At 38.4% G+C, this 18,733-nt stretch overlaps 1 protein-coding gene across 3 annotated transcripts in view; it reads left to right on the forward strand.

The window, feature by feature from the left end:
- LOC150090468 (uncharacterized) overlaps window positions 1-18,733 on the forward strand; it is a 678,730-nt gene that overhangs the window by 378,375 nt on the left and 281,622 nt on the right. For all 3 annotated transcript variants that reach the window (XM_090389911.1, XM_090389910.1, XM_090389909.1), the window contains exon 14: window positions 15,008-15,158. In XM_090389911.1, coding sequence (XP_090246037.1) covers window positions 15,008-15,158 — 151 coding nt within the window. The remainder of the gene's footprint in view (window positions 1-15,007; window positions 15,159-18,733) is intronic.

Raw genomic sequence — 18,733 nt, forward strand, 5'->3', positions numbered from 1 at the left:
ATGCTATCTAAATTCAAAATAAACCACGGCGCTTGTCTAAGTCTTTAAGCTACTTATAGAAAGTAATTTCATCTAACAATTAAGTCAATAAAGCGGCTAAGTATAATTAAAAACTTCTCTTTCGCTGTAGCTGCAAAACCTGTCCACAAGTAGATTTGATACCCTTACCGATATAAGTAATAACCTACAAAATCTGTATCTAAATTCAATTTAAACTAAAGTATTGTTACTAGGAATATAAAGCAGCTCTAAAAAATAAATTAATATACCAATTGAAGTCAATATAAAAGCAGAAACTTCTCCATTTGCTGGAGCCGTAAAAAATTTGAATGTTCACATGTACTTTCGCACCCACTCTCTCTGACTGCTTTTTGACCCTTTCAAGATCTGTGTTTCTTTTCTGATTAGGTCTCCACACTTGAACGGTATTCCACATGTGACCTTACAAAGTGATTTTTTGACTTTCTCTACAGGATAACGACGTTTTATAAATCAACACAGGCTTTCCTGCTTACGTTGCTTAAAAAAATTTCATATCTGCACATATCTTAACAGATCCCTTTCTTTCTCTACTGTTTTTAATTCATTCACACCAAACGTATAATTGATTTTTGGTTACTATTCCCTAATTGCAGGACTGCATTTTGCTGCATTAAAACATAGCTGACACTTTACTGACTATTCTTGCAGCCTGTTGAAGTCATCCTGAATTAACACTGCTAGGTCATGATCATAAAGCCTTGCCCTACTTTATACAGAGGGATAATCACCTCCTTTTCCCTGCTAGCAACTGGACCAACTGATGATGTTTCCCTGGACCAACTGATGATGTTTCCCTGGACCAACTGATGATGTTACCAACAGCAAACTCAAAATGGGAAGCATTCAAGGAACTAATCTTGGAAGCTACCAGGCTTTACATACCAACTAAGAAATATTGCTCAAGGTTTAGGCCTAAATGGTTGTCAAATGAACTAATGAGACATGTGGCAGAGAAGAAAAATGCATGGGATTCATACAAATTAATGGGCGACATGGAAGCCTATGGTAACCAAGTCACAAAGGAGATTAGGCAGGCAAAGGCAGACTACGAAAAATCTTTGGCAAAGGATGCAAAGAAAAACAGAAAAGAGTTCTTTACCTATTTAAACTCAAGAAGGAAAGGGATGAATCAGATTGGTCCACTGGATATTGATGGTTCAACAGTTGAGGATCCTGCTCAGGTGGCTAACAGTCTAAACGAGTATTTTGCATCTACATTCACGCATGAGGAGTTATTCAGGAAGGAGAATGACGTAGGTAAAGTAAACATTGGCAGTGAGCTAGATGATTTTGTAATAACTGAGAGGAAAGTGGAGGAGAGATTGTTGAGGGTAAACATAAAAAAGGAACCTGGGGTGGATGGGATCTATCCCGTTATATTAAAGGAGGCAGCAAAGGAAGTAAACAAACCCCTAGCCATAATTATGAGAGCTTCGTTGGACTTAGGGGAGGTACCCATAGACTGGAGATGTGCAAATGTAACCCCAGTTCACAAAGGAGGATCAAAGGCTGACACAAGCAATTATAGACCTGTTAGTTTAACTTCTGTTCCAGGTAAATTAATGGAGGCACTGGTTAAAGAAGCACTGCAGGATCATCTAGACAAGAATTCAGTTATAGCTCAGACGCAGCATGGTTTTGTTAAGGGCAAGTCTTGCCTGACCAATTTGATTGGATACAGGCAGGCCTCGCTTAACGCGAGTTCAATTAACACGGTTTTCAGTTACCGCGATTGGAAAAAATGATACCTCTTTTTACTTTGCGCGATTCAAATTTCCAGTTAACGCGATCTTTTATTTCTGATAGTTGAAAAGGATTCAAATCGCGCACTAAATGTCTGACTGCCAATAAACAAGCGTTTGTCCGCTTCCCTCCTCAGTGTGTTCCATCAACTAAGTAGACGTGTTACTTGTTTGTCTCCACCTAATAAAGTCATGTGCAGACGTATTTAAAAATTCTAATTTTCTACCCCTGTTAATTATGGATAAAAGAAAGAGTGAAAAACAACGTGATTGTAATAAAAAAAAACGAAAAGTTATTACTTTTGCTGATAAACTTGAAGTTATTAAAAAACATGAACGTGGTGCAAACCATGCGAAAATCGTAAGAGATCTAGGATACAGTGAGTCTACCGTACGAACTATCTTGAGCCGTAAGAACGAATATAAAGAGAAAGGTAAAGTTTCATCATCTTCTTTTGTCTTACAAAATACCAGAAACAGAACTCTAATAATGATTGAAATGGAAAGTCTTTTATCAATTTGGATAGAAGATTGCAATCAAAAAAGAATTCCATTATCTAAGGACAATATTCAAAGCAAAGCTATTAACCTTTTTACTAAGCTCAAAGAAACAAAATATCAAGGGGAGACTGAAATGTTTGTTGCTAGTTCGGGGTGGTTTGGACATTTCAAAAATCGAGCACGACTGCATAATGTTAAAGTAACAGGGGAAGCTGCTAGTGCTGATGAAGATGCTGCAGCCAAATTTCCTGCAGAATTGCAAAAAATCATTCAGGATGCTGAATACGACGATCGGCAAATATTTAATGTAGACGAAACGGGCGTATTTTGGAAACGGATGTCAGCTAAAACTTATTTGGCTGCAAATGAAGCATCACAACCTGGGTATAAAGTCTCAAAAGATCGACTAACACTTTTATTAGGAGGTAACACTGAAGGTGATTTTAAATTGAAACCCATGCTTGTGTATGTACCGTGCACAAAATCCTAGGGCTTTAAAAGGATACAGCCATCGCACTCTTCCAGTCATTTTTCGTTCAAATAAAAAAGCATGGATGACCAAAGCCCTATTTGAAGACTGGTTTACGTCTTATTTCTGTCCAACAGTTGAAGCCTATTGCAAGAAAAATAATCTTACTTTTAAAGCTCTGTTGCTTTTAGATAATGCACCTGGACATCCTTCTGCACTTGGTGACTTAAATGAAAATGTGAAAGTTGTTTTTTTACCGGCGAATAAGACTTCGTTATTGCAACCCATGGACCAGGGGACGATTGCAACTTTCAAGGCTTACTATTTCCGCAGAACCTTTGCACAGGCACTTGAAGCTATAACAGGAGATAATGCAATTTCTGTACCAGAATTTTGGAAAAAATATAACATACGATTGGCCATTGAAAACATTCATGCAGCATGGGAAGAAGTGACAGCCAGCAATATGAGAGCAGTTTGGAAGCATCTTTTACCCCGCGTAAACGATTTTACATGCTTCAAAGATGCAGTTCAAAAAGTTATTGAAGACATAACTAATATTGGTAATGAACTTGGTTTCAAAGGCTTGGATGCGGCTAACGTTCGAGATCACTGAATTCGCATTTAGAACAGCTAAGTGACAATGATCTCCTTCAAATAGAGCAACAGCGTGCGCACAAAGAAGCTGAAGAAAAAGAGTGTGAGCCAGATGAAAATGTTACCTCAAAGGAGATAACGGTAAAAGAACTAGGCGAAATCTTTCGTATTGCAGAGAACCTTAAACAAAAGGTAATGGATGTTGATCCTAACATCGAAAGAAGCATGTTATTTCGCCAGGGCCTAGAGAAGCTTGTTGTTGGCTATCGGAAATTGTATGATTAAAAAACGAAAGCCAAAACTGTTCAAATGACTGTGTTCAAATATTTCTGTAGCAAATAGTTAGTTTCTCCATTATATATTTTGAACACTAAACATTTAATTCTGTAATTTTTATTATCTTTTACATGGCATGCAGTTAAAAAGTTATTTAAAAGGTATTATTTAAAAGTTATTTAAAATTCTTTATGGACATTCCAGAAGGTCAAGTACCAATTATAATTTTTCCTATTGGTTATGATATTCGATTAACGCGTTTCCGTTTTGCGCGATGCGCTCGCGGGACGAATTAATCGCGTTAATCGAGGCCCGCCTGTACTATGATGTAGTCACAAAAGAACTGGATGCAGGGAATATTTGATATTATATACTTGGATCTTAGAAAGGCTTTTGATACTGTTGCACATGGAAGACTGCTGCACAAATTGGAGCAGTGTGGCATTGAAGGCAAATTGCTGCTATGGATAAGGGGATGGTTGAATGGCAGAAGACAGAGAGTGGTAATCAATGGACACTGCTCAACGTGGACTGATGTTATTAGTGGAGTTCCTCAGGGTTCAATGTTGGGTCCGTTGTTGTTTTCGGTGTTTATGAATGATATTGATGATGGTATATCAAGTTTAATGTCCAAGTTTGCAGATGATACAAAGGTTGGCAGGGTTGTTAAGGACACTACTGACGCTATGCTGCTGCAACAGATGGGCTGAGAGGTGGCAAATGAAGTTTAACATTGACAAATGTAAAGTACTACATATGGGAAACAGTAACCCCAGAGCAACGTATCAACTCTGCGGTACTACACTGACAGTGGTGGAGAATGAAAAGGACCTGGGGGGTAATTGTGCAGGCAGATATGAAGTTCTCTGAGCAGTGCAGACGAGCTGCAAGAGTAGCTCATGGTGTCTTGTCAATGATATACAGGAATTTTTCTAGCAGGGATAAGGAGGTTATTATTCCCTTGTATAAGGCAATGGTTAGGCCACATCTTGAGTACTCTGTACAGGTCTGGAGACCTCATTTCCAGAAGGATGTAGAGCTGCTGGAACGGGTACAGAGAAGGGCAACAAGATTAGTGAATGGAACAAAGGGTTGCTGTTACGAAGAAAGGCTTAAGTTTTGCAAATTACAGAGTCTGGAGACTAGGCACCGGCGAGGTGATCTGATAGAGGTGTATAAGGCTTTGAATGGTTTGAGCATGCTCAATGCGAATGGGATTCTTCCTCTTGCTCAGAATAATCACCTCAGAGGGCATAAATTCAAATTGAGGAAGGACGGATGTCGGATAGATGTGCGAAAATTTGCCTTTGGCCAGCGGGTGGTTGGTTGGTGGAACCGACTTCCATCACTTGTTGTTGAAGTTGATTGCCTAAACAAATTTAAGGCTCAACTGGACAGGTATTTCGAACGAACGGAGTGGTGAAATGGGAGTGGTGTGTGTTTTTTTTTTTTTTTTTTGGCTGATGCTGATTTCTTGCATCATATGCCTCTACTAATGCTAATGCTATCTCCTGGCTTCTACAAATTTTGACATCACACTCTGTAACCTTTCATCTCTGGCTTTTATGAAAACCAGTGGCTGCTTGGCTCTGATCATTAACGACTCACCCATCATTACATTGTCTGCAAATTTTGACATCATGCCCTTTATCGCTCTGTCTATGGTGATTATGAAAATCAAAAACAACATGAACAAAGAGCTGACCTTTGAGGGACTCTGCTTCTGAGATTACACCAATCTGAAGAATATCCATTGATTGGTGTCCTGCAACAACTGCAATATATCTTAGAATCTTACCAGTAATCCCAACATGTTCCAGTTAACACAGTACCCACTCATGAGGAACTGAGTCATTGAGTTGTGAATGCTAAAATTTTCAATGCAAATTACTTCGCTGTTGGGATGTGTTCTAATGTCTGAGATATGAGTGTTCTTATTTCTCTTGCTAAGAATCTGAAATCCAGAAAGCGCTCCTCCCAAGCTCTCTGAAAAAATTGTCTGCTGTATAACATTGAAAAAAATCAAGCACGAGGTGGATGCTAAGGTGGCTGAGTAAGGGGGCTAGCCAATTTAATAGAAAAAAAGAGATGGTACAGAACATTACAGAGCAGTGGAATCCTACAACAGCTGTAAGTTCATTTTAGCACACAGAATATTTTATACAGGCATTGTTCTTTATGATAAATCACTGTTTAAGAGAACAGTAAAAACATGGGAATGGTAAACCATCATATGTCTCTCCAAACAAATAAAAGAACAAATCAGACATCGCTTTTATATTAATGGATGATTGAAACTGCTAAAGAATCCATCTGAGGTTTTTCACTGACTTGAACAGGAAGTTCAAGTTCTTTACAGACATAAGATCCTTCACAGCACTTAGGAAGTGTGAAGTGAATGGATATCTGTGGATGCCCTATGTTACACATGTGTTATATATAATATAGGGTGGATTCAGTAGGCTAGTACAACTCTGCTCTGCTACACTGTGATTATTCTTAATTCGGTAAAATGGCTATGAAAGTACAGCCACTCGCTGATTAAAATAAGGTTATGTTCCGCAGAACTCTACATAAGTCGGAATTTCCCCCATGCTTGTGCAGCACTCGCAACTGTGCTCGCTGAATTGATTGAATCAAAAAAGAAATGTGCACCAAACATGTGAATAGAATTATTTATCGTATTTTTTATCATATGTGCATGAAAAATTACAAAAGAGTGCAATTTAAAAAATTTCAGAATTATAAAATTACAAAAAAAGAGAGACAGGCATAACGTCAGTAAGTTTTACCTCTTCAGCATCATTGCCAGAATCTACATCTTTAGCTGATAAGTACACCGCTGTGGAGGTTGTGAGGGCTGTGGAGATTTAGAAGGGGGTCGGCCACTCAACCTTATGAAAGAACATATTAATGGATGACTGGATGGTGACTTTTTTCTTTTCATTGTAGATTTCTTTCTAGCAAGCATATCGTTCACCCCTCTGTTAACTTTTAAGAATCATTCGCTGTCAGGATCCATCTTCTCAAACCTCGCCATTGCCGATGCAATTTCACGAAATGCCATTGCCGTCTTTCTTGTGACGAAGCATCTTGAGTTTTGTCAGTATTTTCTTCTTTCACTGTCGCTTCCTGCAAGTCAATTCTTCATTAGGTAATTCCTTTTCTTCTTCTTCTCTGTTAACCCTCCACATCTTTGGCAACAACCTCCAACTGATGTAGCTCTGTGACCTTTACAATCTTATCTGTAACCTCTTCATATGATTCGCCTTTTTCAAACTCTTCAATGCCTTTTATGTGCCATGGGTATTTTCTTCCATTCGCCATTTAAACAACTTTTAGTAATTTCCACGCAGGCCTTATTAATGTTTAAGATGCCGTGGTGAATATTTTAAGATTTGCAAAAGTCTCTTATCATAAAATTTTTCTGATCGTCTACTGCAGACAATGCCTCAGCAAATGTTGTGCATAAATACTATGCTTTTAAATTCAAAATAACACACTGATCCATAGGTTGGAGGAGTGAATTTGTGTTTGGCGGTAGAAATATGACTCTCACATTCAAATTGAAATCATCTAGAGGAGCATTATCTATCTAATAGAAGCAAAATCTTAAAAGGAACATTGTTGTCTTTACAATGTTTTTCAAACTCAGGGATGAAGCAGCGTTTAAACCGATCCTCAAAGAGAGACATTGTTATCCATGCTCTCTGGTTCGATTGGAAATGCATGGGTAGGGTGGCTTTATTGATGCCCTTAAATGCATTCCAGAGTGGTACAGAAGCAGTGGTATTAATCCGTAATCTCCTGCTGCATTAGCTCCAAGCAAGAGCTTGGCCCTATCTTTTGAAGCTTTGAAACCCGGCATTGTATGTTCGATCTCACATTTTTTCCAATAGAGAGCAGTCTCTTCAACGATACAAGTTCACTGCATTGAATAGCCGCCTTCATCAGTAATTTTTTCCAACACATTACAAAATTTCTCTGCAGCTGCAGAATCAGCACTGGTGACTTCACCGCATTCTTTAATGATTTGGAAACTAGTGTTGATGCTTGAACCTCTTAAACCACCTATTGCTTGCCATGAACTTGGCTTGGGGTATGCCATACTTATCCTTAATATCTTCATAAATATTTTTTGCTCCTGCGTGAATGGCCATTGGACCTCAGGTGCACTTGCTTCTGAATCTGATTTTCCATCCATATTATTAATAACTGTTCCATCTTCGATATAGCACCTGAACACTGTTTTGTGATCACTGTTGATCTTAAGTGCGTTGATCCTTTGATCTGTTCTTTTATACATACACTGTCCTTTAATATAGTATTCACTGTTGTAGCAGCGAGACCTAATTCTCTTGGAACAGATGATAAACTTTGTCCTTCATACTTTTAATAATTTTCATCTTTATTTCTAAATCAGTTTTGTTTCATTTCCTGGCACTGCCAGCACTTGCACTTTCCGTAGGTCCCTTTCCCTTCACCATTGTAATAAGTAAATAGGAATGAAGAGAAGTTTCTGAAAATTTGTTTTTTATATGATTGAAGAGTTCAGCGAAGGGCAACTCATTTCATACTTATTACATTTCATACCATAACATAAAAACCCACAGAATTCCTGTTATAGGGATTATCGCAAATTCAATAAGATTGAGTTTACTATCCTTTTATAAAAACAGAAAAGCTCAATAGACCGGAAAGTGCAAATTTATTTTATTGTTTTTTGGTTGTGACCACCAGAAATGTGCTTTAGAAAAATTTTACAAAGGCGTTCAAAATTGATTCTTATAACGGAAAAATATGATAACGAAGAAAGTATAGTGCAATTTCCGTTATAAATATGGCCTTTTAGACCAGTGGTTTTCAACCGGGGTGCCGCAACAACATTCCACGGGTGCCATGTAATTTGGCTTTAAGTTACTTATTTTTATTATTTTTTTTTTTTTGAAATTTATAAATTTTTTTATTATAAAAAGACTTTTATAATGAAATAAATTAAAAAGATATGGTACGATATCCATTGTACTGTATCTTTTTAATTTTGTGGTGACCTATAATTGAAAGTTATTTAGTACCTCTATATAAAAAATAAAATTATTATATAAGTATATATAATTTGTATTATGAATTGTAATTTTGTTTATAATTATATTATTATGATAACTATCATATAACATATTTTTTTAAATATTACACACACACACACACACACACACACACACACACACACACACACACACACACACACACACACACACACACAGAATCGGATTATTAAAAGGTCAAAACCACTGTGTTAGCTATTTCTTTTGGCCTAGAACTGTGAACTATGAACAGAGAAAGTTTATGAAACTCTGTTTTAGAGAGATAAATAATATAGTAAAAGTTTAGTAATATAGTAAAATTTTTGACATCTAAGGACTTGGAACGAATTAAAAAAAAAAAAAAAAAAAAACGTTATTGTGTTCACATTACGATACTTTCACAATACCTCCATTTATACCTACGGATGCAAAATATATTTCCTTTTTTTTTTTAGTTTGCACTGGTCGGCAAAAACTTACGCGAAGCTCAATTTGAATAAGTCCGGGAGTTCCTGTACTCAGTATTGTTATTGTGTAGTTTCTGTCTGTTTTGCAAGAAAGGAGCACAGAAGCTTCCCAATAAATGTCCATGCCACAAGTGCAGAGTTGACAACTATTTGCTAGTCTCGTTGCCCTTTTCTGAATTCGTTCCAGCAAATCTACATCCTTCCTAAAATGAGACCTCCAGACCTGTATGCAGTGCTTAAGGTGTGGCCTGACCATTGCCTTCTTAACTTTAGCATTAGTTGAGGCATACGATGCAAGAAAGCAAGCTTATATATACATCATAAAAAAAAAAAAATTAAAAAAAATCCCTTCCCATTTCACCCATCCAGTCACTTCAGATGTTTGTCTAGTTTAGCCTAAAATTTATTTAAATTATCAACTTCCACAACAACAACAGATGGAAGTCTGTTCCAGCAATCAACTACCCGCTGGCTAAAGGTAAACTTCCGCACATCTATTCTACAACTGTCTCTCTTCAATTTGAATCTATACCCCCTCAGGTTCTTAATTTAAGCAAGTGGAAGAATTCCATCAGCATTGAGCCTGCTCAAACCATTCAAGACCTAATACTCCTCAGTCAGATCAGCTTGCAGATGCCTAGTCTCTAAATGCTGCAGTTTGCAGAACTTAATCCTTTCTTTGTAACAGCACCACTTTGTTCCCCTTCTGTTTTTGCTCTAGCAACTATTAATCCTTCCTAAAATGAGGCCTCGAGACCTGTATGCAGTTCTCAAGGTGTGGCCTGACTGTTGCCTTATACAAGGGGATAATCATGTCTTTATTCCTGCTAGAAAAATTCCTATATATCATTGAAAGACTGTATGAGCTGCTCTGGCAGCCTGTCTGCTCTTCTCGGAGAACTTCATATCTGACTGCACAATTACCCCCCCCCCCCCAGGTCTTTTTCATTCTCCACTTCTCTGAGTGTAGTACCACACAGTTGGTACATTTCTTTTTTGCTTACTGCTATACAATGTGATAATAACCTCGTTATCCCTGCTAGCAAAATTCCTGTATATATCATTGACAAGACACCATGAACTGCTCTTGCAGCCTGTCTGCACTGCTCAGAAAACTTCCAATCAGACTGCACAATTTCCCCCAAGTCTTTTTCATCCTCCACTACCCTGAATGAGTACTGCACAGTTAGTATGTTATTCTTGGGATTACTGCTACCCAGATGCAGCACTTCGCATTTGTCAATGTAGAACTTCAGTTGCCGCCTCTTGGCACACCCAGAATCCTGAGCTGGATATCATCATTCTTCTTTTTCTTGGTTATTCCTTTATCTCATAGGGTAACTCATGAAATTTTTAATTTTTTGGCTGGTGCAACATAAGCCTCAGACTTCCTTGCACCATATGGATAATAACAACAATAATAATAATAATAATATCTTCGTCAATATTAGCATTAGCATTAGTAGAGGCATATGATGCAAGAAAGCAAGCTTATTCAGCATCAGCCAAAAAAAAAAAAAAACAACCACTAGTCCCATTTCACCCCTCCGTTCGTTCTAAATACCTGTCCAGCTGAGCCTTAAATTTATTTAGGCTATCAACTTCAACAACAAGCGATGGGAGTCTATTCCACAAACCAACTGCCCGCTGGCTAAAGGCAAATTTCCGCACATCTATCCGACATCCGTCCTACCTCAATTTGAATTTATGCCCTCTCAGGTGATTATTCTGAGCAAGAGGAAGAATCCCATCGGCATTGAGCATGCTCAAGCCATTCAAAGCCTTATACACCTCTATCAGATCACCTCGCCGATGCCTAGTCTCCAGGCTCTGTAATTTGCAAAACTTAAGCCTTTCTTCGTAAGAGCAACCCTTTGTTCCATTCACTAATCTTGTTGCCCTTCTCTGTACTCGTTCCAGCAGCTCTACATCCTTCTTGAAATGAGGCCTCCAGACCTGTATACAGTACTCAAGGTGTGGCCTGACCAATGCCTTATACAAGGGAATAATCACATCCTTATCCCTGCTAGAAAAATTCCTGTATATCATTGACAAGACACCATGAGCTACTCTTGCAGCTCGTCTGCATTGCTCAGAGAACTTCATATCTGCCTGCACAATTACCCCCAGGTCCTTTTCATTCTCGACCACTGTCAGCGTAGTACCACAGAGTTGATACGTTGATCTGGGGTTACTGTTTCCCATATGTAGTACTTTACATTTGTCAATGTTAAACTTCATTTGCCACCTCTCAACCCATCTGCTCAACCTTTCCAGATCCTGTTGCAGCAGCATAGTATCAGTAGTGTCCTTAACAACCCTGCCAACCTTGGTATCGTCTGCAAACTTGGACATTAAGCCTGATACACCATCATCAATATCATTTATAAATACAGAAAACAACAATGGACCCAACACTGAACCCTGAGGAACTCCACTAATAACATTAGTCCACGTTGAGCAGTGTCCATTGATTACCACTCTCTGTCTTCTGCCACTCAACCATCCCTTTATCCATAGCAGCAATTTGCCTCCAATGCCACACTTCTCCAATTTGTGCAGCAGTCTTCCATGCGCAACAGTATCAAAAGCCTTTCTAAGATCCAAATATATAATATCAAAGTTATTCCCTGCATCCAGTTCTTTTGTGACTACATCATAGTATCCAATCAAATTGGTCAGACAAGACCTGCCCTTAACAAAACCATGCTGTGTCTGAGCTATTACTGAATTCTTGTCCAGATGATCCTGCAGTGCTTCTTTAACCAGTGCCTCCATTAATTTTCCTGGAACCGAAGTTAAACTAACAGGTCTATAATTACTTGTGTCAGCCTTTGATCCTCCTTTGTGAATTGGGGTTACATATGCACATCTCCAGTCCATGGGTACCTCCCATGAGTCCAAAGAAGCTCTCATAATTATGGCTAGGGGTTTGCTTACTTCCTTTGCTGCCTCCTTTAATATAACTGGATAGATCCCATCCACCCCTGGTGCCTTTTTTATGTTTATCCTCAGCAATTTCTCCTCCACTTTCCTCTCAGTTGTTAGAAAATAATCTAGCTCACTGCCAATGTTTACTTCACCTATGACATTCCCCTTCCTGAATAACTCCTCATGTGTGAATGTAGATGCAAAATACTCATTTAGATTGTTAGCCACCTAAGCAGGATCCTCAACTGTTGAACCATCAACATCCAGTGGACCAATCTGATTCATCCCTTTCCTTCTTGAGTTTAAATAGGTAAAGAACTCTTTTCTGTTTTTCTTTGCATCCTTTGCCAAGGATTTCTCATAATCTGCCTTTGCCTGCCTAATCTCCTTTGTGACTTGGTTACAGACCAACTTATATCTATCATAGGCTTCCATGTCACCCATTAATTTGTATGTATCCCATGCATTTTTCTTCTCTGCCATATGTCTCATTAGTTCATCTGACAACCATTTAGGCCTGAACCTTGAACAAAATTTCTTGGTTGGTATGTAAAGCCTGGTAGCTTCCAAGATTAGTTCCTTGAATGCTTCCCATTTTGAATTTGCTGTTGGTAGCATCATCAGTTGGTCCCACTGTATAGAATTTAAATACTGTCTCAGACCATCATAGTCGCCTTTACGAAAGCAAAAACCCTTCCCTTTGCCTCTGATGGTAGTTACCTCCTTGAGTAAATCCCACTTCAGCACACTGTGATCACTGCCACCCAGTGGTTCCTTTATCTGCAGATTCCTAATGCATGAAGAATCACTACTGATAATCAGATCAAGAGTATTACTCCCTCTAGTTGCCTCCCGAACATGCTGGTGTAGAAAACAATCATCCAATAAATCCACAAAAGCCCTGCTAGTGTGTGGGTGACCAACCCACAAATTCCAGTCAATATCTGGGAAATTAAAATCCCCCATTATAAGACTCTCTGATTTACTGGCCCATTCTATTTCCCTGTACAGTATCTTATTATACTCATCAGAGTCATTAGGCCTATAGCACACTCCTACTCTCAATTTTGATTTACCTATGCTTATGTCACACCAAACTGACTCAACACTGCCCTGTCCATCAATGTCGACTGGCTTCACTTCCTTGGATTTTATGTGTTTTTTAACTAATAGCCTAACCCCTCCTCCCCTCCTGTCCTGTCTATCCTTTCTATACACATTGTACTCCCCAAATTCCAGTTCTGCATTCCTTATATCTGTGTGACACCATGTCTCTGATATCCCAACAATATCTGCCTTTGATGTTTTGAGCAATACCTCAAATTCATCAAATTTATTTACTAAACTCCTAGCATTGGTGTACACGCAAGTATACCTGCACTTGTTTCTATTCTTAGCTACCCTAACACAACCCATGTGTTTACTTGTATCCCAATGACTTCCAGCAGTCTCTGAAATATCCTGCATCTTGTTTTTCAGGCTTCTGCTCATTCCAATAGAAGCAGTGCAAGAATCTCTTTCATCTCTGCCAGTGGCTACTGTTAATCCATTAGTCTTTGTCTCCCCCCAAGCTAGCAGTTTTCCGACCCACCTAACACTGCCTCGATAGCATCAGCAAATATTCTTGCACCCTTTCTATTTAAGTGTATCCCATCCCTGTAGAAGCAATCTCTCCTGTTAACAAGTACATTCCAGGCTGAAAAAAATTCTACCCCTTGAGCCTTGCACAATCTTTCCAGGGCCGAATTGATCGACAAGGCTCTCATCATATACTCCCTCCTATCGTGTCTGGGCAGAATTGCAGACACTTTCAAATTTAACCCTACTTCACGGGATAATTTTATCAATATCATTGATAAAAACAGAAAACAACACTGGTCCCAAACTGAACCCTAGGGACTCCACTAATAACATCAGTCCACGAAGAGCAGTGCCGATTGATCACCACTCTCTGTGTTTTTGCACTTAACTGTTCATTTATCCATAGCAGCAACTTGCCCATAACGCCATACTGCTCCAGTTTGTACAGCTGTCTTTTATGTGTAACAGTATCAAACGTTTTCGTGAAATCCAAGTATATGATATCAAAATTATTTTTTGCATCTTGTTCCTTTGTGATCACATGATAGTATTCAATCAAATTGATCTTTCCCTTAACAATGTGGTTCTTTTAGAAAGGGTTGAGAGAAGAGCAACGAGATTAGTAGAGGAGAAACAGAAAGAGTTCCCTTACAGAAAAAGGCTTTTCTGCAAATCACAGTGTTAGTAGAATTGGCACCATTGAGATCTGGTTCATGTGTCAGTATTAGTAGTGGCAAATGAGGCAGAAACAAGTTAATACAATATAAACTAAAAAAATAAACTACTCATATTTTCTATCCATTCCTTCTAATATCCCCTTCCAGCTTTGAATGGATTGAGTAAGCTCAGTGTTGATAGCATCCTTTCCCTTGCTTGGACTACACATTTTGGAGTTTTTATTCAAATTTTGGAAAAATGGTTGCAGGATAGATATGGAAATTTTCCTTCAGTCAGCAGGTGTAGGAAAATTTCCTTCCAAAGATAGAGATTGGAACAGTTCTATCTCTCTCATTAAAATCACTTTACTTAGATTTTAATAATGGGTTCTGAAAAATAACTACCCTGTTTATCCTTGTAACTGTTAAGATATTTTTAATTTTATATATGGCTCACTGTTGGAAACCAGGGTCATATAAGCTCCCTTGTTGATGCCATTTCATGAAAACTGACCTGTCTGCAGGAGTCACTTCATTTCAAATTCAAGTGTTATGTGAAAAAATTTAAATGTTTTATTCTACCATTTGCTGTTATTATATCATTTCTTTTCACCACTCTGTTAATTTTTATTTATATTTATTTTCTTTCTTCTCTGTAAAGCCTGGATAAAAGAAAGCAAAACAAAAAGTTGTCTACTAATATAGATGAAGATAGCAGCCAATCCTCACCTGTAGCTTCAAATTTTTTTCAGTCCCCAGTCAGATCTCTGAAAGGAACACAAGTGAAACATTCTGGGAGTTCCATTCAGCAGGTAAGTTTTTATATATATAATCCTATTATCTTGCAACAACTCTCCTACAACTGCACATACATGGTGTTTGAGAAATATTTGCAAAAATTCTGTTGTACATCGTAATGTGTCCAAATAAGAAATGGGGGTAGGTACAAAAAGTAATATAGAATGTGCCTAAAATTCTGAATAGTTACAAAAGTCTATGCCTGGTTGAATTTTTAAAAAATGGTTATGAATTTTCAATAATAAAATTAATGAAATGCATTAAAATAAGATTCAAAAGAATCTTATTTTAATTCACAAAAAGATTGATATCTTCTTATCATCATTATTATTATTATTAGTTTATTTCCCCTTTGAGGAGAAACTCCTGGGACAGCCATTTGCTAGAAGGGGGTGTTACATTCAAAGGTGTCAAATAGACCCCATGAGAATGAGGTTACATAGTCAGTGGTGCATTCATCCTAAAGGTTGAATACAAAATTTAAACAAATATGTTAAAAAATGATTTTCAAATTAGTATATTTCAAATTTCACATCAAGGATTATCATTTAGAAAAATGGGCAGATATAGTTAGAAAAGGTGTCAAAATTAAATGCAGTTTTCAACCAAGAACATGCCTGTAAACTTGCACAAGACAATACGATTTGGCAAAGACTTCCAACTTGTAGGCATTATCAGTACATAGTTTTTCCGGTTCAGTTCTTAGTTGATTGAAGAGCACTATTGAGTATGCTGGTAAAAAGCGAAAAGGACTGTTGTCACTTTTTTCGTCAGCATCCTAGGGGTTTTTTGATGAAAGTGAAACAAGCTGTCAATGCTGGGAGCATATAATGTTCCTATTAGCATTTGGGCAGATGTGAGTATGTTTCTTGTATTTATTTTCTGTTTCCAAGGAGGAATACTGAGGTTGGAAAACAGAATGGCTCTAGAGGTAGGAAATGGGTATTTGAGATCGTGTTCAGGCATCTCAGGAGCCAGTATTGAATACCAGAAAAGCTTTTAGATTGCTCGATAGGGCAGACGACAAAATCTGTGCAGCATATGTAGAAGTGGGAAATGTACATTTCAGGATATAATTTTTAACAAGGTTTCTAATTTTCCAGTTCAACCTCATTTGGCAGCCCATAGAACTGGATATGTTTTTGCTTTGATGAAATTAATTATTATTGTGTTTTTTTTTTGTAATTAGCATTAGGGGTGGTTGAGGGGGAGAAGACAGAGAATGGTAATCAATGGACACTACTCATCGTGGACTAATGTTATTAGTGGAGCCCCTCAGGATTCAGTATTGGATCCATTATTGTTTTCTGTATTTATAAATGATATTGATGATGGTATATCAAGCTTAATGTCCAAGTTTGCAGAGGATACGAAGGTTGGCAGGGTTCTCAAGGACACTATTGACACTATGCTACTGCAACAGGATCTGAAAAGGTTGAGCAGATGGGCTGAGAGATGGCAAATGAAGTTTAACATTGACAAATGTAAAGTACTACATATGAGAAACAGCAACCCCAGAGCAACGTATCAACTCTGACATATAGTTCATTCTCTTACCACTGTCTGATACACTGACAGTGGTAGAGAATGAAAGGGACCTGGGGGTTGTTGTGCAGGTAGATATGAAGTTTTCTGAGCAGTGCAGACGGGCAGTAAGAGTAGCTCATGGTGTATTGTTGATGATATATAGGAATTTTTCTAGCAGGGATAAGGAGGTGATTATTCCCTTCTATAAGGCAGTGGTCAGGCCACACCTAGAGTAATGTATACAGGTCTGGAGGTCTCATTTCAAGAAGGATGTAGACATGCTGGAACGAGTACAGAGAAGGGCAACAAGATTAGTGAATGGAACAAAGGGGTGCACTTACGAAGAAAGGCTTAAGTTTTGCAAATTACAATGTCTGCAGACTAGGCACCAGCGAGGCGATCTGATAGAGGTGTATTAGCATTAGCATTAGTGGAGGCATTTGATGCAAGAAAGCAAGCTTATGCAGCATCAGCCAAAAAAAAAAAAAAAACCCACTTCCACTTCACCCCTCTGTTCGTACAAAATACCTGTCCAGCTGAGCCTTAAACTTATTTAGGCTATCAACCTCCACGACAAGGGATGGAAGTCTGTTCCACCAACCAACCACCCGCTGGCTAAAGGCAAATTTCCGCACGTCTATCCTACATCTGTCTTTCCTCAATTTGAATTTATGCCCTCTCAGGTGATTATTCTCAGCTAGAGGAAGAATTCCATCAGCATTGAGCATGCTCAAACCATTCAAGGCTTTATACACCTCTATCAGATCACCTCGCTGGTGCCTAGTCTCCAGACACTGTAATTTGCAAAACTTAAGCCTTTCTTCGTAAGAGCACCCCTTTGTTCCATTCACCAATCTTGTTGCCCTTCTCTGTACTCGTTCCAGCAGCTCTACATCCTTCTTGAAATGAGGCCTCCAGACCTGTATACAGTACTCTAGGTGTGGCCTGACCATTGCCTTATACAAGGGAATAATCACCTCCTTATCCCTGCTGGAAAAATTCCTGTATATCATTGACAATACTGCATGAGCTACTCTTGCAGCCCGTTCGCACTGCTCAGAGAACTTCATATCTGCCTGCACAACCACCCCCAAGTCCCTTTCATTCTCTACCACTGTCAGTGTAGTACCACAGAGTTGATACGTTGCTCTGGGGTTGCTGTTTCCCATGTGTAGTACTTTACATTTGTCAATGTTAAACTTCATTTGTCACCTCTCAGCCCATCTGCTCAACCTTTCCAGATCCTGTTGCAGCAGCATAGTGTCAGTAGTGTCCTTGACAACCCTGCCAACCTTTGTATCGTCTGCAAACTTGGACATTAAGCTTGATATACTATCATCAATATCATTTATAAATACAGAAAACAATAATGGACCCAACACTGAGCCCTGAGGGACTCCACTAATAACATTAGTTCACGATGAGCAGTGTCCATTGATTACCACTCTCTGTCTTCTCCCCCTCAACCACCCCTTTATCCATTGCAGCAATTTGCCTCCAATGTCACACTGCTCCAATTTGTGTAGCAGTCTTCCATGTGCAACAGTATCAAAAGACTTAGTATTAGTATTAGTAATGGCCGCATGGTGCAAGAAAGCCTATGGCTTATGCTGCACCAGCCAAAAAAAAAAAAACCGAACAAAACAATGATAAAAAAATAATAATAAATAAATAATAATAATTAATAAAAAAAAGGAAATTAAACCTATCATCCTATGCGCTTCCCTGACGCGAAGGTACTATCCAGATGACCTTTGAATTTCCCCAAACTGTCAGCCTCTACCACCCATGTAGGCAACTTATTCCAGTAATTTATAACTCGCTGGCTAAAATAAAACTTCCTGCAGTCCAATCTAAACATTTCCCCCCGAATCTTGAATTTATGTCCCCTAGTTCTAGCATTATTTATAATCTTGAAAATTTCGTCCTCATTCATTTTACTGATGCCTCTCAAAGCCTTAAACACCTCAATCAAATCTCCACTAAGGTTTTTAGTTTCCAAACTCTGCAACCCACATATTCGAAATCTTTCTTCATAAGGACGCCCTTTTGCCGATCTCAC

This window comes from Mastigoproctus giganteus, chromosome 2, assembly GCF_048544385.1.
Source record: "Mastigoproctus giganteus isolate SK-2022 chromosome 2, ASM4854438v1, whole genome shotgun sequence".
Taxonomy (NCBI): Eukaryota; Metazoa; Arthropoda; class Arachnida; order Uropygi; family Thelyphonidae; genus Mastigoproctus; species Mastigoproctus giganteus.